This window comes from Lissotriton vulgaris, chromosome 4_1 (genome assembly GCF_964263255.1).
Source record: "Lissotriton vulgaris chromosome 4_1, aLisVul1.2, whole genome shotgun sequence".
Lineage (NCBI taxonomy): Eukaryota > Metazoa > Chordata > Amphibia > Caudata > Salamandridae > Lissotriton > Lissotriton vulgaris.
The window spans coordinates 314,363,186-314,385,585 of record NC_141691.1 but is presented as its reverse complement, the minus strand read 5'-3'; the positions used below and the strand labels follow the sequence as shown (position 1 = coordinate 314,385,585).

Genomic DNA, 22,400 nt, shown 5'->3' with positions numbered 1-22,400 from the left:
TGTGTTCCTATGGTTCCTGTGAGCAAAACTGTCATACCTTAATCCTTAACAACAGGCCCTGCAGCCTCTATGTCTACCAACAGCCTGGAGAGATCCACATCACAGCTAGAGGGCGTTGCTTGGATGGGTGATCAGCATGCATAACTGGGAAAAAGAAGACCCGTGATGATCCCCTGAGGGATCCCTGGCAACATCACTCAATTTGCACTTTCTCTGGTTCTACATATAGCTTTAGAACCTTATTTATCAGCCATTGGCCAGTTGCCAACATGACCAGAACCCTTTTGCATACAACATGGCCAGAACCTTTTCGCTAACAGTGAAAAGCCAAAATTACAAAGGGCATTACCTATGGGCATCCCCCATCTAGCACTGCTATGGCCAGGATGGTCTTCAGCCAGAAACCCTACTCTGCAGCTTTCTCATGATCCCACCAAATGTCTTCACCCACATCATTAACAGCTCTGTACCCTCTCTCAAACCAATACTCAAACATCCACAGCAGTACAAAAGTCACCTCACAACCAAACTAGCTGAACCACATCTCCATCCACATGCTCCTCACCATACCACTTTCACACATTCATTCTCAATGCACAATGTGTCACTGATCATGCAGCAGACATTGTAGATCTTGCATTCTAGTCATCCCAGAGACATGGCGTATCCGCCTCTTCCCCCTCCTTTGATGAATCCTTCCCCGATGGCTGAACAGTCATGCGGTGCCGCCCTGCCATCTGTTTCGCTTTACGTACCTACTAAGAGCTCCTTGCATTGTGCCTTTTTTAAATGAGGGCTCAAACCCCAAGCGCGTTAGTCAGTGATACTGCACATGCGTGTATGCTCATTGGCGTGCAATGTGTGCTGCAAGTATTGTATATTTTGATAGTGTGCTTTTAGTTCATATATTCATATAATCTAAATATTTAAAGGAATGAATATTGGCTTTAGAGTAGATATGTAAGTAATTGCCAATGCTTTCTCCTTACCTTACATCAAACATCATAATGATGGTATTTGTTCAAAATTTACTACTAAATTGTATAAAATGATCATTCACAGATCCCTCTGCACAGAGGAGTGTTGACTTCAGAAAGAGCAGAGCATTTCTCGTTGTACTAAGCCAATACCATTAATAAACTGCCACATAGACACCATCTACCCTGGTCCTGTAGATAGGCTTTTCAACTGCAAAATTAAAGCGATGACCGACATGTAAACACTGAACATTCATGGACTAGCGGATTTTTGGTGGTAATATGTTTATTAGCCAGTGTTGGATGAGCAAGACCTCTTCCCAGTGTAATATGTTGCCTGGCATTAGGCAATTTATATTGTTTTACATTTCGTTCATTCACGATTGCAACTATTGTTTTCACAATAATATTTTTACAAGAACTCTGCACACACCTTTGCATTAAATAAAGCCTTAACAATTATAGTCTGGAATGCCGGAGTGTAAACAGAGGGTAAATGGGTGCCAGTGTCTCACAAAACTAAATCAAATGCCTGCTAGTTTCTGTAATTTGCACCTTCACTCTTGAGATTTTCTCATGATCAAGCAGTGGTCCAGAGTCAGGATCATCAGAGCTCTACAAGGTAGATTTAGTCTTTTAAAAATGTGCAGTTAAGAGCTTTGGAACAATTGAAAATGTTATTAGCTGTGCTGGGAAGCAACGTCTTCTCTAGAATAATGAAGGTCTTTCATCTGGATGTTCCTCTGAACCTCAGAATAAGTTATAGAGATTTTAGTTGGAACTGAATATCACTTGCAGGAATCCTGCAGTGGAGGGTTTGATGCATTTGGTCATTCATCTCAGGCAGGGATCTTGAGGGAACCTTTTCAATCACTTGTCAAGTCAAGCACAAGACTCAGAGCAGATCATTTTGCAGCTCCCATGCTGGTTCCTCTGTTCTGTACTCCACTGCTCATAGATTTCTCAGGACCTGATTTATATCCCAATGCACTTGTAATAAAGTAGATGAGATATCAGACGCATTTGTGATGGGGTACACATCTGCCAAACTCTAAATTAGGCCCTTAGATTGCTTCATACTCAGGCTCCATCATCAGGCAGGCATCGCTCAGTCTCTGTGAGTAGGTCTGTAAACTGCCTCAACCGTCTGTGGCAGGAGCAGGCTAGTAGTGACTCTGTGATGAGGCGGTTGCCTGGTCTGTGGTTGGCAGCCACTGTCGCCATGCAAGTTGACTACCTATGAGAACCGTCTCATTTTACCCCAGGAGACCGGTATCCCCCCCCCCCCCCCCCTACTCCAAGAACGAGTGATGCGATATTCAATGGGTCACAGCTTCGATCTTTGCAACATAGAATTCAAAGTCAGAGTTTGCTACTGAAGGCAGACTGGCTCAGCCACCAGGTGAGGTATGGTTAATGAGTGGTCCAGGGTATTGCCTTTTGATTGTATCTTCACACGATAATGTTTTCTTCTTTTATTTTAGGTTATAGTCGACACACCAACAAGTCCAGTAACCAGTGGGTTGCCGCTGTTTTTTGTCATAACGGTCACAGCTATAAAACAGGTAAATGGGTTTTGTCTTATCATTTCATTCTATGTGTACTGACTGGCATGGCCACTTTTGTTGTTTGTGCTCCTGAAAATAAAGAATTGCTAATCTACTGAATGCAGATGCTCTCGTTTTATCAAATGTGTATTCCAGTTAAAAGAAAGGTCTGGCATTCCAGGTCATTTTATATTCGCTACTAGTTTAGATTCAGTTTGACGTCCAGATTTAGGACCTTTGGCAACAAGGCTGAAAACATTATATTTTTGAAGCAGACACAGTGGTGGCGTTTGTAAATATTCAGAACAAGTCAGTCTTCTGCATATTAGCACCCAATTGTGGACACTGATTCAGTGTGTCAGTGTCCTTTTTGGAAATCAAATTCAATCAATCAATCAATGCATTTCTATTTATTTATTTATTTATTGTCATTTTTAAAGCGCGGCGAATACCCGTAGGCGTCTCGGCGCTGGCTGAGGGCATAGGTCAGCATCCAGGAGAACCAACGGAACCTTCCTAACTATTGATCAAACAACCAAGTCTTAAGTTGTTTACGAAATATTAGCAGGGATGGACTGGTCCTGATGTGAGAAGGTAGGGAATTCCAGAGTTTTGGGGCGGCAACCAAAAAGCGCCTATCGCCCCAAGCGCGCTACCTACCCGTGAGGGTCTCAAGGCGCTGAGAGGGGTGCTACTGGTCGAAGAGCCAGGTCTTGAGAAGTCTTCTGAAGTCCAGCAGGTCCTGAGTTTGTCATAGGCTGGTGGGGAGAGCGTTCCAGGTCTTGGCGGCGAGATAGGAGAAGGATCTGCCACCGGCGGTGGTTTTTCGGAAACGAGGAAATGTGGCGAGGGCGAGGTTGGCTGAGCGGAGGCTTCCAGTGGGGGTGTGGAAGCTGAGTCGGTTGTTGAGGTATGTAGGTCCGGCGTTGTGTAGTACTTTGTGTGCGTGGATGAGAAGTTTGAAGGTGATCCTCTTGTTGACGGGGAGCCAGTGCAGGTCTCTCAGGTGGGGTGTGTCACACTTCATAAATTCGTCCTGAGATAGAAACCTGAAGGCATTGATACTGTTAGAGGTTGGCATGTCGTGTGTTTGGCGTTGCTGTCAGTCTGGTGCCTTTAAAATGTAAGAGTTTGATGTTGATGTGCATTTATCTTGTAGCTTCCTGACGCAGGGGTTTGCTGACCACACCCATTCTTTCAGAGTGAAGCCTTACCTAGCTAAGGCTGGTCTACTTTATGTCAACAGTGCCTTTACTTTTCGATAAAGGTTACTTTCATGGGAAGGCAGCTTCTTAGCTTTTTTTCCCGAATCGGCCTGGAGACTCTGTTCTAGCTGTCTTACATAGCTTATATAAAGCATATGAAAAATTCATTTGATCTGTGTAGCAAACTGTATCATCCAGTTGCATTGAGAGGTAAGGCATAAGTTTAGGTTCCGGTTACAAAGAGCAGGCAGACCTCCAATGGCTTTGGTGTGAAATTTGCATGGACAAAGCAATACTTTTACAAGCTTAAATCACTTAGAGACTAATTATGACTTTGGGGGGCTACGGCAGCTCTCCACCGACACAGCACTGCCAAATCAGCGCAAGGACCCTCCGCGTAGCCCTGAAAAAGGGCACTGCAATGGTAACAGCAAAAATGTTCCAGTTTGGCATGGACGGTGATGTCCATGCCTTGCTGGAACTGGGGGTGGAGGGGGAAAGAGGAGTAGGAGCGGGACAGACAGGGGTGGCACATGTTGTGCCCCCCTGAATGTATCTCAATTGCAGGAGAGGTATGGGGGCCCTGTAGGGTCCTCTGTCTCCTCACCGCCAGCCTTTTCATGGCAGGGCTCCCGCCATGAAAAGGCTGGTGGTGGCGGAACTCGTAATATGTTGAGCGGTACTGCGGCTGTCCTGCCCAGCATATTGCATTGAGCCTCTGCTGCGCCACCCCCAGGGAACAGCTGTTCTCTGGCGCCGCCGGTGGTCCTCCGGCCCTATGACTGCATATAGTCGTAATACCGCACACGGGCAACCGGGAGTGCGGCGGTCTTAAGACAGCAGCACTCTTAATCAGGTCCCTAATTCTTATGTGTTTGTGGTTGTCATTTACATTTACTTTCCTGCAGGTTCTGTCATTTCACTGAGCCAGTTCATTGTGACTTGCCTCTTTGCAAGAGTGTTTGGTTCATTCATTAGATGTTCCACACAATGGTGCTGGAATCATTGCTAGATTTAGGATGTTGGCTGACAATGGCAGCTCACTAAAGTCACATGGGTTACGAGGAGAAGTGAGCGTAGAAACAGCCAGACCTTACCTTAAGAGAATGGTGACCCCTTTGTTGGCTCCCTTTGATATTTTTGAAAAATGGACCACTGTGTGCCTTTTAAAGACCATGTTTTCGAAAACACGAGAGGAACTTGAATTAGTATTCTACTTTATAGAAGGCATATGTTTGATCAGAATGGCCACAAGACAAGACACAGTGAAACCTACAGAAAGAACACCCTGAAAGCCCAGTTAGTCTTATTAAGTAAATACTTAGATCATAATTACTTTTCACAAATTAGAAAAGGGCTGTATCTTTAAAAATATACCTGAAAGTGATTCATCTTGATGTCCTGAACCACGTGAAAGGCGCTCTTCTAAACTCCTAACCTAAGAACTGTGCTCCTCATAATAGTAAGTATGACTAGTAACTTTATTCTTGGTAATATCCAAACACTTTCAGCATTTTTTTTCCAAATACTTTTTGTTTAACAGTCATCACAAATAGTATACCATACCATTGTGCTGGAGTTAGATAACTGGCTACCCCTGATTATACATTTGGAAATTCCTGCCCTGCTATCTTCTCCTCACAACACTCATTTATTTAAAACAATGAAGCATAACTTTTTGTTCAATAACTGAAACCTCTATATTTTTAATCCTTTCCCCGTTGTATTTATTGTTCATAGTAGGTCTTGTTTAAGTTCCCATAGCCCACTAATGTCGGTTTCCAAGCTTGTGTCCCCCAATAATTAGAAAACCTTGGCCATGACCATCAGACATGTAAAGAATTACGGTTCAGGGCAGCGACAGTTCAAGGTGAATACTGAGATTGAAACAATCTGTAAATCTCCAATGACTTGTAGTTTTCTTGAACGCAAGTGCATCTTGTAGCTTGAGAGTAGGGGGAGGTTCTTCCTACAGCCATTGTGGTTTTGGATGTTGTTTCTTCAGTACCCCCAGTCAAGATTTCCTTTGTTACCACCGTTATTTGTTATCATGGAGCACCGATTCTAAATCTGCTGCCGATGTCGCTTTTCTCTTTTGCTGTCCAATGTCCAGTACCTAGGTGTCTGTCGATGTATTCCTGCTCACAGGCAGATAACTAAGAACCTCTGAATTGGCCACTCGATGGGCCGGCTCAGCCTCCCCTTGCAGGGGTTTGCATGTGGTGAATTGCCACCCTGATGGGTAGTTTTAGGCGAGTCATACACACTGCCCTTACAAATGAAAGGGCTGGAGGAATGAGAGTGCTAGTTTATGGGTACATGGTTGTACTTTCCCTTATATATCATCCACACAAAACCAAACGTACCCCTGCATATATGGCTCTCTGCTATGGGAGTTGGACATCCTTATTAGTGAGCAATTTATCCAATTCAGGATGATTTGCGTCCATAGCTGAGAGCCATACATGTAGGGGTGCATTTGTTTTTGTGTGGCTATTAGTTTTTAGTGGGAACAAGGGCTGGTAAGCGGGCAAGTCCGCTCTCTCTTTTCTCTACCTCCATTGCTACCAATGGTTTTTCCTGGATTCACGTCTCCCCCCTTCATTTTGTCCAGGGAATGCATAGCCTTTGCTCTTGTGTTTACGGTTGGGGTGGATTGTCCCGAAGCTTCTCCCGTGTCGTGGTTTGCCTCTTGACTACCCACAACATTGTTATCCACTGCCGCCTTCTTCCTCCTTCACCCTGATTGACTGGGTATCTTTATGGGTATTTCATGCCTATTTTGCATGGATGGTTCGGGCTCAGGGTCCTGAAGCTCAGATTCCCACGTTGCTGACTCAACATCTCACTGTTTCAACTTTAAGCTTTTGGTCATGCACAGACCTGCACAAATGCCACTCCTGAAAGCATCGTGATGGATAACAGCGAGAATCATTCACCCATGTTTGCGTTCTTGATAGTGCATAGAATCTTTCAAAAGTTTCATCCTAGATTCATATAGTGCTTTAAAATGCTACACAGTACAGCAAATGCAGATTGATGAATTGAAATATGTCCATCGAGCACACTGTTGCCTTAGACTGAGCAAGTAAAAACATTATACTATGAAAGATGCTATTGCCAGGAACAGAGGAACTAAAGCAAAAGCAAAGTTTAAGATTTGGGGTAATTTTTTGCAAAGTTTGCAATGATATGGATCACGGATGCCTTTTCTGTTCACGATGTTATCATTGATTAGTACTTACAAGGAACTACTTTTCTTACTTTTTTTTTGCGTTTCTTCCTTTTTTTTCCTTCTTTTTTTTGTTTATTATGAGTCATATATTGATCTGTACCTGTACCTAATATGAATTTGCACTAATTTGAATCTGATTTACTTTTTTGATTATTTTGTATATGGAAAATGTTAATCTCCCTGACTTGCTTGTCAATAAAAATTTTTTTAAAAAAATATGTGTAAAAACATTGAGAAAGAACAGATAGAGTATTCATTATACAAATTGTGTAGGGAAAAATAATAGCCACAAAGAATACAATGCACATTAGTAGTGACGTGCATGGTATTGTGCCCTTCAAAATATTGTGCTATGGAAGAATAACTTTTGGAAAGGACTTAACGTCCTTACCCTAGGAACATTGTTCTGTATAATATTGCCTCAGAATGTAAAGTACATTAGATATCTGTTCATCATTCTGTGTACACGCAGCTCCTCCTGGTCTGCAAGTATCTGGAGTAATGTTGATCGCTGGTTGCTGATGTTTAATAAAGTGCTTTCTGAAATGCTTTCGCACAATGTTTTGTGAAAAATTAGCAGACTCTGAAAGGAACGGCACTGTGGCCATATAATGAGCCATGATTCTTTTTTAATTGTTACAATGAGTTTAACAGTTAGAATTCATTGATTTCTCCAGAGGTCTGATCTTAATAACGCAGTCACCAATACTTTTATCCTAAACAATACTGTGATAAATTCAGGGATCTGTTCTTGTTAAAGTGGCTTACTCACTCAGAGCACTGTTCTTGTTATCAAAAGTTACTGAAAGCTCTGATCTTGAAACTATGTTACTTGACTTATGTATCTATGTACCAAAAACCCATGGTTGCTAAGAGTTGTTATCCTAAAAATACAAGAATCGCTACAAATTAAGATCTTGAAAATATATCAACTCACTGAAAGCTCTGCTCTTGATAACATGCAAACTTGATCAGTTGCTAATTATAATACCCCATTCCTACAGATCAGTGCTCTGAAAATGTTCACACAAATTAAGTCACATAGAGCTGGCGGCCTAAACATGCCAATACATGCTTACTTTATCATAGCAGAGTATAGATACTGTATTTGCCTGTATCCAGACTCACTTCTGTAAGACTTAATTTCTTACTGTGTTTGTTCTGTGTGTCAGATGAATCCCCATCATTTAGTTCATTTTTTTTCGTTAGGGATTTTTTAGAGCTCTACATGCGGATAATAACAGAATCATAGTGTTGTGCATCAAGGTACAGGATACACAAGTGAATCACGTAGTTGCACGGTCGAGATCAAACACCATCAAATATGGTGATATTCCATTACCTCTAAGGAGTTTCTTAGGAGGTTGGATATGGAATCTTCAGGGATGAAAGCCACCAAAAAGTTATTGGGTTGTTTACTGGTCTTAGGCCTGATTTGCCATGGAAGGACAGTAGAGTGAGATGGAAATAACTGATGTGACAGGGAGGATTCATGCATGTTTGGAGACACTACTTGTAATACAGTGTTAGAAAGCTTCCACTCTTGAGTCCTTTAGGACCTATCAAATTCACTTTGAATCTGAGATGGGCAGGATGGCATTCCAGAGTGATGAATTCCAGACATGATGCCATCATCCACCAAATCCATTATTTCCTTCTGCACAGATGACAGGTAGGTTCTAAATTGCAGACTTCAAAAGCTAGCTTCCATTTGGGTATCTCCTACATTACTGTCCTCCTCTGCCCTTTATGCTATTCTGTTGAGATTGATAACTATTTCTCAAAGCCCTTTAAATGAATTATAATAACTTGCCTTTATATTTTGGGTTCAGACTGGTTTCAGTTGTCTGTTTCTGTTTTCGAGGAAAGTCTTGTTGACCATTCCCAAAAATACACAACGGGCTTATAGCCAACCCTTTGCTTACCGTTGGTTGGCTGGCTTATTACTCTCATTTGCTTGCTTCTATTCAAAGGGTTTTCTTCCTCTTCATGTATTTGCTTCTCCCTGAAGCATAGCTTCTTCGCCATCTTTTTGATTTGACAACTTGTATCTTTGCACTGCTCACATTCAGAGAACGACTTTATTTTTTATTCCTCTGTTTGAAACACTCAGTGTGAGTGCATGCGTATTCTGTGCTGCTCGATCCTCCACTCCCTCCATCCATTGCTTTGTCCACCCCAGCTTTTGTTGTTGTTTCCCCATCCCTGGCTGTTTTCTTTCCAGTTGTTAGAAGTGCTCAGCAGCTGCCATTTGCTGCCCTCCCACTGTGTTTTTAATAAAGGAGCTTTCATGCAAATTACATTTTTTGTTGTTGTTAATTACTACTCCCAGTGGCATCTGCCATCCTGGAATTGGGAATACAAGAATGAATAAAACTTTTCCCGCATCATTCCATACATACATGCATGCATGATGATGCACCCACACATACGTTATCATTCATGCTCTGCATAAGGCATGAGCCGCACACCAGCAGCACCATGTTATGTATGTGCACGTGGACGCTTTTGTGTTTTTGCACCATTTCTTTTGCTAATGCTAAACAGCATCAGCAAAGGCAACACCAATGATTAAAAAGGCAAGAGCTTGCTAGAGTTCATACTTATTACATCTGGATCACACAAATAAGATCTTCTCTTTCAGAGCCATGCACATTGCCTCCCGGCTATGAAAAATATGTGACATTGAGCTTGTGGTGTTCATTATTCTTTGATAATAGAACTAGAAACTTTTCAACATCTAACATGTCTGGGAGCTTCCTTCTCAAGACTGTAGTTTTAAAAAGCATTGGCAAAGCGAGTAGGCCTGTCATTGACTTTTTTTGACAGCCTTTATATCTTTGTCAGCGTTTCAATCAAACTGGGGTTTATGTAGCACAGTTACTCACCTGTGACGGTCGCAAGTCACTGGGGGGGGGGGGGGGGAGGATGGGATTCTGAACCGTCTGGTTGTGGAGGTGTAGTCGAAGAGTTAGGTCTTGAGGTTCTTCCTGAACTGGGTCAACTACGCTGATTGCCTGAGGTGGAGGGGTAGGGTGTTCCAGATCTTGACTTTGAGGTAGGTGAAGCATCTTATGCCAGTACTGGTCTTATGGTACCATGGGACGGAGGCCAGGGCAAGATCGATGGTGCGGAGTTGTATGGCGGGTGTGTGGAAAGTGAGGCTGTGGTTCAGATATTCTGGTCCTGTGTCGAGGAGGGGCTTTTGTTTGTTTTGTAAAACTTAATTGTTGGGGGGTATGTTAAATGATAACGTATGTCAGTGGGTACATGTGCCTACTGCTCAGATCACAAAGCATATTTGCTATGCTAGCACCTTCCCGTTTTGTGCTTTGAAGCTTTTGTTACATCTTCTATATGTACACTTTAATGGATGGGTGGTGAGGTATCAGCAGCGCATAGCCTATGCAGCAATAAATCTGTGAATGATTATTATACAAAAACAGGGGGCATCAAGGGAACCAAAGACAGCTGACACCCACAGCTGTCAAGGGACAGCAAATTACAAAGTAATTGTTGTCACAATCGTAAAAGTTTTTGTGGAGTTCCCTGAGCACAAATAAACGTATCTTGAAAAATTCATAAAGAATGTCCATTCAAACAATGATTGTCCATATCTGTATAGCAAAGTTGTGAAATCAATCCTTATTTTATTGTCCAATCCAGATGATCACGTGGACTTGTAAAAACAGCAATGCAGTCTTGAAATAGTTTTACAACAGCCAAAACGTCAGAACGCCAACACGTGTTTCGTCAAGGGTATTAACCCAATGACTTCCTCAGGGCTGTAACAACAAATTAGATCCCATTATAATCCCCATAGACTGGGGAACCAGGTCATACCAACAAAGATTTTTAACCACCACCGACCATTACACCAATTGTGCAAATTGGGATTTGCAAGCAACCTCATGCCAGGAAATGAGTGTCAAGAAAAGAAAGAAAGAAAAAGAAAAAAGAAAAGGCTGAAAACACCAAAGAGTAAAAAGTAAGGGGTAAAGATGATACTGATTCCAGAATTGTAACAAAGTCGCAGAAACCTGTGATCTATAGAGAAAACCATGCTAATAAAACATGGTGAAGAAGGGCTAAGGACCATTAGATGACCCACTATTTTGACCCAGCACATTATCCAAGAATAAGTAATCAAAAAAAACCAAATTCACAAAGTGCCCTTAATAAGATATAAGTAGATACCCAAGATCTAATATTTATTGTGACAAATTTGCTAAAAACTCACCATAATATGGTAATCACTTTTAGTACAAAATATTTTCCAAGATGATAGCTAGTACTGTAGTCAGTCAGTACACTGGAAATGTAATGTAAATTTGCACAATTGGTGTAATGGTCGGTGGTGGTTAAAAATCTTTGTTGGTATGACCTGGTTCCCCAGTCTATGGGGATTATAATGGGATCTAATTTGTTGTTACAGCCCTGAGGAAGTCATTGGGTTAATACCCTTGACGAAACACGTGTTGGCGTTCTGACGTTTTGGCTGTTGTAAAACTATTTCAAGACTGCATTGCTGTTTTTACAAGTCCACGTGATCATCTGGATTGGACAATAAAATAAGGATTGATTTCACAACTTTGCTATACAGATATGGACAATCATTGTTTGAATGGACATTCTTTATGAATTTTTCAAGATACGTTTATTTGTGCTCAGGGAACTCCACAAAAAATCTTCTATATGTAGTTGGCTGTGTGCAGTGAGGTGCACACTGCCCATCTGGTTAAAATTAAATTAATTGACTTTGTACTTCATTATTTTTTGTGGGAGAGCGGGTTTGGTGGGTAGTTTTATACAGCACCAACTGGACCCAGGGGTCACTTCACATGAGCGTCAGTTGCGTTAGACACACGTTCATTTTGTTAGGCAGAGGGAGATTGTGATTAGCCCCGAATCACAGGATGTTGACCGTCCGTCTCGGTTCCCCAGATTTGAGATCGACTGCTCTGGCAGTTAGGCCACACCCTCGCCCCAGTTCACTATCGCCAATGCATGGACGCAGCCTCACAGTCTGGCAGCCCTCCGTCACAGTATTGAATTGTACTGGCTTTGCGCACCCCGGGCTGTAAAGGTATTTCCAAAGGAGGCCCATTGTGTGAGGAACATTGAGAGGAGAATACGGTGCCCTTTGATTCAATTGCTTGCTCTTTGCAACGCTCTTAGTCGCGAGATGCGGAGTGTAAATTTTCAGAAATTGGCAGCTTACACGCTACAAACACTTAACAGTTGTCATTGGCAGTCTATAATAAGTCCATGCTTTGCTACAGCCAGACAGGTAACCAAGTGTTTGTGAATTACGTTCCCCATAATACATAAGGATAAAAAACATAATACATAGGGCCACTTTCTGAATCCATGGAAAATATCTAATCTGAAGCGAACAGTTGTTTGCACCCAACTTGACATCCACCTGCCAAGCAAAGAGCACCTGGACCCCGGTGAAATTTGTGCCAGAAAAAAAGTCCAGAATTGGAGTTTTGTAGCTTTGGGTTAGAGGGAACATGCAGTTTTGTGTGTGGTAACAACAAAAGTGCATGTTAACCCTCATGTAAACCTCCAAAACGCAGGATGGAAAGGTATAGTTCGCCCAGGGAAAAAACGCAAGTTATTGCAGTAGGTATTTCCAAGGGCAATTTTGCGTTTCAATATTTCCAAGCAACTCTGAGAGATGAAAGAGCCTTACAAAAGAAGAGTAGTTTTAACTTGTTTCTATCTATCCATCTTTCTATTGATCTATTGGTCTGTCTAGATTTGCTTTTGTCTGTTTTAAAAAGTCCCTGAACCAACTTTATATCCATTGGGCCTGCTCTGTGTCCCAGCCCAGTTTCAAGAAACAAAATGCTCACAATTTTTTTTCAAACATAAACATAGCCATATAGTATAAATATAACCGCAGTAGTTAGTTAAAAAAAAGTTGTTCCACGTTTAAAAGCTAATTTCACTCAAGGATTCACTTTCCATGATAGGTTTTGGAACAAAGGTGGTGCAATTCATAGACGGCTTCATCTTCAATCCTCCTGTTCATCTTCGCTTCTTCCTTAAAATGAAGAAGTGGTGCAGCAGCCCATATCCTCCTACTTGCAGCACCTCTTGTTCAGCACCAGTTACAGCTTTCCATGGTTTCTTGTGAGTCATCACTCTCTTGCCAGCATGTGTAGCTGCTAGTACTTAATCTTAGATTTTGTGGCTAAACCCCTGCTGCGCTGTGACTGATGCCCACTGTCCGCTTCTGTGGCTGGTCTTCAGATGTACAGTCCGGCGCCTAGAGTGACATGCTGATGTGCCATATTTTATGTATATGTGCCTCTCAGACTTCTCAGTTGGAGATATAGTCATGCAATGGTGTTAGCTGTGCCCCAATTCCTTTATATGTGTTTTTGTTCTAGTTGGCGCCTTAGCATGCATGTTGCTTCTTTTGGATGCATACCTTATTCCAGCTATCTTAAATATCTAACCGCATATGTGGATCGGCCTGTGATTATGATAATACGTATGGAGCTTTTCTTTGCAGGATCATGTTTACTTTTAAACATGATATTTTGGTCACTCGAAGCGTCTGTTGAGTAGAAAAGGTGGATTGGGGTTTTCTTCTCTTCATCACTGATTATTATGGTCACAGGATTCATAAATGTCTACCTGTGAGTTTGTGCCACCAGAAATATGGTTGAGGGCTCAGAGGCAGTCTGAATGTGCATGTTGTACAGAATGCAGTAGACAAGGTGTCCTGCTATAGTTGAGAAGGTTCTTGGTCCATTGGTTGAGAGGCCCTTTCCACATATCAGAAGTTGTTCAACATGACCAATTGCTGTCATCAGAGCTACACCATCTTTTATTAGGACAGTCTTTACCTCGACTGCATGGAGAGACGAGTGGATCTTTTTGGGTACAGCAATGCTAGTGAACAAAGAACTGCATTACTGTTACATGGCTAGTTGTCTGCAATCCTTCACCCATCCTAAGCACTCTTTTACTCATTCTGCTGATGTTTCCCGCTTGTATTGCTCTCAATTGGCCAGCGGTCTATCCCGTCATTTTCAGCTTTTGCCCAGGCATTATTTTACTGGTCAGTTGCTTTTTCTAATTGCTTGTTTGTCTCACTACTTGTGTCTGCTGGCCATTCATTAGTTTGCTGTGTTGCACGTGTAGCCGATACAGCCTGGTTGTGCCCTGAAGTGTGCAATGCCTGCTACTAGGTATTGGGACTGATCTACTACAATGCCTAATACTTTACCATTGTAATATCTGCATTTTACATCAGTGAGAGAGGGTGAATGGTGCCCCTTGCATGATATTTGACATGCATTGTACATGGTGTGCCATTCACTAACATCATGTGTCAATGTCAGCACATATGCCATTGTGCCGTGACATTGCTTTGGTGGAGAGGTATGCGCTTTTACGAACATTTGCTCTTGAATCGGTAGAAGCTATCTTTCGATTGAGTTATTAGTAAAGCCATGCTTTGCGGTGTGCTTTCAAGTTGGAATCACTGTCGTTCCTCGGCATAGATTTTGCCTCAACTCTCTGCTAGCCTTCAGACTTTGATTTTCAGATTATGCCACATTACAGTTTCTATCTTTTTAGTACTTTTGGATATTTTTTATTTTTACATAATTCCATGGCAGTTAATATTTTTATTCACTTCCGTTTTTAGGTTTAGAATGTATTAACAAGTAAAGAAGCTGTAATGCATTCCTCCCCCCCAGAAATGTCTATTCAAATTATAACACTGGAAAATTATATACCTTTTATAATAACAAAATGTGAAATATATGCAATTTTCATCTGAAAAGACACACCTACTTGGAAAGAATAACATTCTGTGTCACTTTCCTTTACCCATTCTGTATGTTGTCGGTATTGGATGAGAATCTGATTCACCTCCACGTCCAGCAACCTGTACGTAGTTATCTGTCTAGTGAAATTAGGGTATTAAGTTTAAATTGCAAAGTTGTTTTTTAAATGCAAGAGTTTCTGAAGTCAGAATATAGGCGCCTGAAGATAAATATCTATAGTGTGCAAATGTTCTTACAAGCCATTGGTTTCCATATGTTTACAGGGTTATGAAGACTGGCTCAGGCACAGAGCTGACCATGAAGTCAATAAGAGTACCGTCTTCATTGTAGAATCGTCGAAGTGTGTGAAAAAAGAGAGTGAAAAAATTAAGGCAAGTATCTACATAAGCACTTTTAAAATTCAATTATGAAAAACAGTATATTAAGAGATATCTTTAAACCATATAATGTTATCGAGCAATGTAAACAGCTGCAAGGAAGCAGCAAGACACTGCCTCACTACCAAGGATATAACTGAACGTTGCCGATTCTCAGAATTTTTATACACCATTTTTTTTAAAAGCTCCTAGGTCTTACTTTAGCCTAGCCAAATCCAGTTTCATTATGTTCTTAAGTTTTACTATCAGATGAATCTTGGCATTAACTGTATAGTTTTTTTTATATGTATTGAACATTTTCCCTGTTGATGTTTAATGGTTTTAATTAGCAACAGTAAAGTTACTTAAGATATACCTATGCATTCTTTTTAAAATATTGTTTCCACGGTACAGCAGCCCGTTTACATCCACTTAATGCTTGATAGAATATTCTTGCCTCACAGGAGTCATGGCAGAAGCCTTGATGCATGTGTAGCTTTCTGAGTTACGCAGCTTACTTAGGAGTGGTCAATTTCTAGGGTCCTGAACCTTCCATAAATCCTGGTGCCCATTTAGATTTATTTTTTCTGACTGAAGAGGATCAGTGAACACTGGGTAGATTTACAAATAGACTAGTCACAGAATGTGGTCACAAATATCGCACAACTTTTTGTGATCAGACCTAAACTTTGAGATGGGACCTACGAACTAATGGTCTCGTTAGAAAATATTTGGTCACTTTAGGGGTGCAGAACAACCTGAGTACTGAATAGTAAGTGGTCAGTTCGTTTTTTTGTTGGCCCTGGGTTTCCTTCAATTAACGGAATGGTGGCTTGCAAGGATCAGCAGACCACCATCCTTGAGTTTGCATTTCCAAATAGAGATTTTTTTTAAAGTATCTCTGTTTCGAACCAATACTACTTTGAAAGAAAAAAAAATTCCATTTGGGAAGATATTGGGAGGAACAATTCTCCAATTCCTGCTCCCCCCAATACAATTCCCAAAGGGGAAGCCACCCAACAGGCTCACCTTCCCCTAAGCGACCCTATTACCACCTCCTTTGAGGAGCCGGTGACACTTATGTGGTTTGCACCAGTAGTTGCAGTTGCAAACAATTGTTGCATCTCTTTGCAGATCTCAAATATGAGGGAATGTCCCTTCCAAGCTCTCTCCTATTTTGCTGTTCGGTAAGAGTTGATAAAATCCATTTTATGAATTGAAAAGGCTTTACTGTTTCGCAGAATAGGTTTACTACATGGTAAAACACAATTTTGTAAGGGTCTTTTCAGATGGACTTGTGGGGTGCTGGTCCTCTTTCCCATCAGGCTACATGTGTGAAATATTTAGGTCTTTCAAACTCCAAACTCATAGGTACCAGGTGAGCAAACAATCTATAATCCATGAAAACACAGGCAAAGGCATTGCACTAATTGCTTTTTTCCTCAGTTGTGCATATTTTCTACTAGTTATGAGATGTGTAAAGATTTTTAGGAGAAGCATGTATGTATTGTCCCAGCTTCAACAACTTTAAAAAAAGTTTTAGAAAGACTTTATTGGTCATATGAATTATATAACATTATAATGAACAACAGAATTATGCTTTAACATAAAAGACAGTATAAAATAGAACAATACATGTAGACCTATAAATAATTCAAAACTGTAATGAAAGGAATATATACAAAAACCCATGTATGATCAATAAGGAATTTAGAAACAAAGAGTAAAAAGAAAAGAGAAGAAAAAGAAGGAGAAAAATGAATGAATTGTGGGGAATTAAAAGTTAGAAATTTTAAAAAGTAAATGAGAAGTGAATCATATGTAATATTAAACATGGAGCATTCTATAGAAAATAACAATAATTGAGAATCATCATGTTATAAATTATATGTATGTATGTATGTATATATAGAACATCCTCTAGGGGTGAGTCTCAGTGGCAAAAACATAATATTTTTACTATTCAACGTTGCAACTTGCCAATAAATTTGATACCTTTCATGAAATGGTTATCCATGACCTATAGAAACTTTATAAAATCAAGTACAAAGACAATTTATCTATTGAGGAAAGACTAGCATTATTGGCACTACAGCAGGATGAAACATTAGAGATAAAGGCTGCAGATAAGTGGGCAATATGATAATTCTTGACAGAAATTACTATATAAATGAAGATCGCCAATTATCAGACCCGACATGCTATGAGAAACTAACAGAGAAGCCTATCCTAAAGCACAAAGATTTACAAAACAAAATAGAATATGGGCTGGAAGAGACTAATTCACACAGATGAACAGAAATATATGACAGTGGAGAATCTCACAATATTTTTCCTGTCAAAAATTCTCATGGATCAACGCAACCCCCCTGGAATGCCAATAATTTCAGCAAATGTTTCCTTGTTGGAACCCAGGTCACATTACATAGACCACGTTCTAGCACCATTAGTGAAGGATCTGTGTTCTTATTTGAAAGACACAAGTGACCTTCTATGACATATAAACAACACACCCTGGCAAGCCACTTACAAATTGTATACCACAGTCGTTATTTCCTTATATATAAGCATAGAGCACGAAATTGGACTAATGGCATGTGATTACTTTCTAAAAAGGCGGAACATTGATTATTTTCAGAGTAACCAAATGCTGAATAAAATGATCAAAATGTGGTAATTCAATAATGTCTTTTTGTTCAACAAAGAAATGTACAGGCAAATCAAGAGGACCGCCATGGGCTTTTCATTTTCGCCAAGCAATGCAAATCTTTCTTTCATGTTTTAATACGTAGCGGCTGCAGTGCCCAGCATGAAAGGATTTGTGTGAAATCTGAAGTTTGTTGCAGAGGCTAAACAAGGGACACCAGTCTCTTGGGTTTGTACTATGCATTTGAAAATGAAATCGACTGGATAGGCAATGACTTCAATTACGCCTGGTGTTTCCCCTGTAATTAAAGACATGCCAGGGACAGCCTCACAGGAGATGGTGAGCATATGTCCTTGCCAAATATTTCCCTCATGCCAATGTGACCCAGTGAATAGTGAGGGTTTGTGGGCCTCGGTGTAACCATGTCTGGTATAAACAGCAATTGTGAACTTCCTATTAGAAACACTGGCAACTTGAATACATATTTCTGTTATATATTGAAGGGATAGACTATATATCAAGCATGGACTGTGTTGGTCTTAATAACAATAGAAATACATCTTTCACTTTGAGCTGAAATAATAAGACTACAAGTGCCAGAATTCCTATCAGGGGATAAAAAGGGAAAAGCAAATAGCATCGCAATTGACAACAGTCTTGTCACTGTGATCAAAGCTGCAATGGCAAGAATGTGTTGATTAAATTTGTTTGGAACTCAGAGCCCATGAGGGCGCAGTGTCCTCCATTTTTGCTGGGTAAATATTTGCAGATATTGGTCATATCCTAACGCTGGCACCAGTAGCAATAGCGTGCCGTTTTCAGACCATGTATGTATATAAATATATATATATATATATATATATATATATATATATAGTTTATATAGAATATATAGTTTATATATAAATGTGGTAATGAATTATAAATTGTACGTAATCACAGAATTAATAAAGATTTTCAAAGGGGTTTAGACAGGTCTTCAATCAAAGGTTGATTTAAAGCACACAAAATAGCATTAGTATTTAGATTATTTGTAACAGGAGCCCATAGAGCAAGTGAGAGAGGTACAATATAAGCTCTATCAAGTCTTTCGTTATAAGATAGTCCACATCACCAAGCTTGAAATCTGGTGATCCACATGCTGCCAGATTCACAGGCGTCTTCTGACCATCCTATTACAACAAGGGAGGTCGGACTGCCATTGCCCAGCTGCAACTGACAGGAAACCGCCATTCCCTTGTGATATAGTGGCATTCAGGAGGCAGTAATATGCTTGGCGATACCGCCGCAGTCCGCAAGCATGTTACAAATTTTCTCTCAGACCCTAAAAGGCCCCTTTATGCCTCCTCGCCATGTGGATGTACATATGTGGTCACATAATGCCCCCTTTGTGCTTGTACACCGGTTCCTACATGGCATGGACTTTGTAGTCTATGCCGTGCAGGAACTGTTTTTGGCATTCACATTGCAGTGCTCATTTTCCGGGCACCACCGTGGGGATGTCAAAAACAAAGCCCGCTAGACAAGAGGAAACTCCTAATCTGACTGGCAGTCTGACCACTGCTTTGGCAATGCGGCAGCGGGACGGACCCAGCGCCACACTCCAAAGTCGTAATCAGGCCTTAAATATTATTTGTTTGTAGGCTGGTTACATTCATCACATGACCAGCGTGTGGGAAGGATGTTGGGAGTTATTTTAGACAAAATGTGAGGAGTTAGAAGAATTCTACTATTTACAAAAAGTAAGAATTTGGTAGTGTTTGCTGCTCTTGAAGATTTTTTAATCTTGAGCCAAATCTTATTCCACAGGTTAACAAACCAGTTAACCTAGAGATTCTCTTCCCATTTCAGTTCCACATGTGATTTATGACTCTCTTTATCTGAAGATCTAGTATTTTTATATAGTGTGGTTGCTATGGTCTTGAAACAAGAGTATCAAAAAGATGATTATCCGATATAGTGATCGCATTACTGATCTGAAGTTTAGCATATTTAGCAGATACAGTTTGTGCAAAATTGTATTTAAATGAATTTGGAAACTGAAATATAAGTTGTGCATCAGTGAAAGATAGTACTGTCTTGCCCTTAAAAAATTTACGAACCCATATTAGCCCTTTCTCTCTACATGGTTGCCAAAAAGTGTTCTGTTTTTAATGTTAATAAGTGAATTACGCCAGATAGATACATTTAAGAAATTATCTCCGTCAGTGAAACATGGAAGTAGAATGAGGTACATTAATCTGCATGTGGTTTTAAGGATGAGTTGCGACAAACATGAAGGTTGTTGGGAAAAAGATATGAATTCTTCAAATGAAAAAGGAGATATATATATTTTTCTCGATCTTACCCATGGAGGACAATCGTCATCAATGCTATCTAATAGCCAATAAGGGAATTTTTTAAACAAAAAGCATTGAGATACTTTTGATAAACCAAAAAGTTAGCTCCGCCATATTTGTTATCCTTTTTTAACTTCAGTAAGGACATACATGTTTTCAATTTAGTTCGCACAAAAGATGTGAGTAAAGAATTAATTTTCTTGAAAAAGTAAGATCGTATTTTTGTAGGAAATGTTGGTAGAACAAATAAAAGAACAGGAACCAACAACAGTTTAATGAAATCAAGACTGCACCAGTAAGAAAAAATGGTTTCCATCTAGTTATTAATACGCTTAGCTAATAATAGTTTCTTGTGAATTCCTTTTGACCTCACCTTTCACAGAATTGGAGAGCCAGAGCGCCAAATATTTATTTTATGTGTGCTCCAATGAAAACCAGAAGATATAAAATCATGTTTTAAACACAATTTATTGAGAGGAAGTATCTGACATATTTCAATACTGAGTTTGTATCCTGAGACTAGGAAAAAATCCTTCACTTCATCTTGAAAAGCTAGAAGTGACAAAGTTGAATTAGGAATGTATAGGAGTATGTCATCTGCATACACAGATAATTTGATTTGATTTTCACCATAAATGAAATTTTGTATATCATTATTCTTTCTTATTTTAGATTTTTTTAAAGGCTCAAGGACCAATATGAATAAAGTAGCAGATAATTGTCTAACTCATCTTTTTAACTTGAAAGCTGAGGAAATTAAACCACTACCAAATATAAAAGCTTGTGGTGAGGAATGCAAAAGTGATATTAAACTGATCATTTTGGGACCAAAGCCAAACCAGAAAGTGTACACCAAAAGGAAGTGTCAATTTGAGTTGGACTATATATTTGAGTTGGACTATATACATTGAAAATGGTTAAAGAAACGTTCATGATAACTAACGTACTTTAGGATTAGCTAGCTGAGCTAAAACTCTGTCTTTTAATCGGAGAACCTAATTCCTTGAGTTTGCACAAAACTACTCTAAGTATCATACTGAAGCAATAACTTACATTCTATAGGGCTACACTTCCAACCATAGATAAAGAGTAAGCATATAAACATATCCATCATGATTTCATGGCATTAATAAATAAAGCAAAGAAGAAATAGATTAGAGGTGAAAAGGAGAGGTTGGGATTATAGATGAAAAAGGGAGATAAAAAAGAAAAGAGAATGAAAGAGAAGCAATAAACACAAGAAATAAGGAACACATTTACAGACAAAACAAAGGGTTGAGGGTGTTGAGGCCACACAATGAGGACAACATGCATGTACTCCAAGATGGATCAGGATGTGTCCATGTATGATAGAACATAAAGACTCTGTGACAAAGGTTGAGACTGAAATAAGCTGCAAGAGTAATGGGTCAAATAAACTTTTTCATCAACGTGTGTGAACAGAATGCATACAACTATCAGTTAATAGCTTTCAATCAATTAGAAACTTTAGAAGTATTCATGTCTTCTCCTTTACAGTCATCCCAAAATGTCCTCAGCTTGTTAGGATATTAATATGTTGTTGTCTTGTTTTTATATGTAATTTTAAAAAGGCATCTATGAAAAAGACCAAATCTGGCATTAGGCGCTTTGAGTTCTGGTTGCATTTTTAAGAATTGCTTATGTCTGTCGTCAGAAGCTTTAGCAATATCTTGAGAAAAATATAATTTATGAACAACTCATGAAACTTGTTTCTTTGTCTTTGCAGCCATTATGACCTTGAGTAAGTTAGTATAGTTGAGAAAAAGGATAAGAACACCTCCGGGTCTGTTAGATGGAGAAGCAAAATTCGGTTTATGCCCTCATCTGTAACCTTATTTGTATATTTAAAGAAACTGGTGATGGCAAGTCTAACACCTTAGGTGTTATGGTTTGAAAGAACTGAATAGGAACACTCTCCCTATATTTATGGCAGGCCATACATTTTAAGAGTATTCCTCCTGTTGTGATTTTCCAAATCCATAGCTTGATTTTGAAGAAAAGGTATTTGTGACTGCATTTTGCTGATCTTTGTATTAGAGTCCTCTAGGTTGCTCACCCTTTGCTCAACATCAGTCACTGTTTTTTCATAGTGAGCCAGTTTGTCATCCAGTGTTTATAATATCTTATTAGTTTCTTCAATCCATGGTCTCAAAGCTCTGATCTCTTCTAGGAGTAATTCCATTGATATGAAGGAATGTGTTTTGACTGTTGACATAAAGCCGCTAGGGGTTTAGTGACACTTTAGGTATAAGGGAGCTGCAA

At 39.9% G+C, this 22,400-nt stretch overlaps 1 protein-coding gene across 5 annotated transcripts in view; it reads left to right on the top strand.

The window, feature by feature from the left end:
• Positions 1–22,400, top strand: part of ATP11C (ATPase phospholipid transporting 11C (ATP11C blood group)) — an 828,266-nt gene that overhangs the window by 382,053 nt on the left and 423,813 nt on the right. For all 5 annotated transcript variants that reach the window (XM_086918646.1, XM_086918644.1, XM_086918645.1 and 2 more), the window contains exons 4-5: positions 2,462–2,542; positions 15,039–15,146. In XM_086918646.1, the coding sequence (XP_086774772.1) occupies positions 2,462–2,542; positions 15,039–15,146 (189 nt within the window). The remainder of the gene's footprint in view (positions 1–2,461; positions 2,543–15,038; positions 15,147–22,400) is intronic.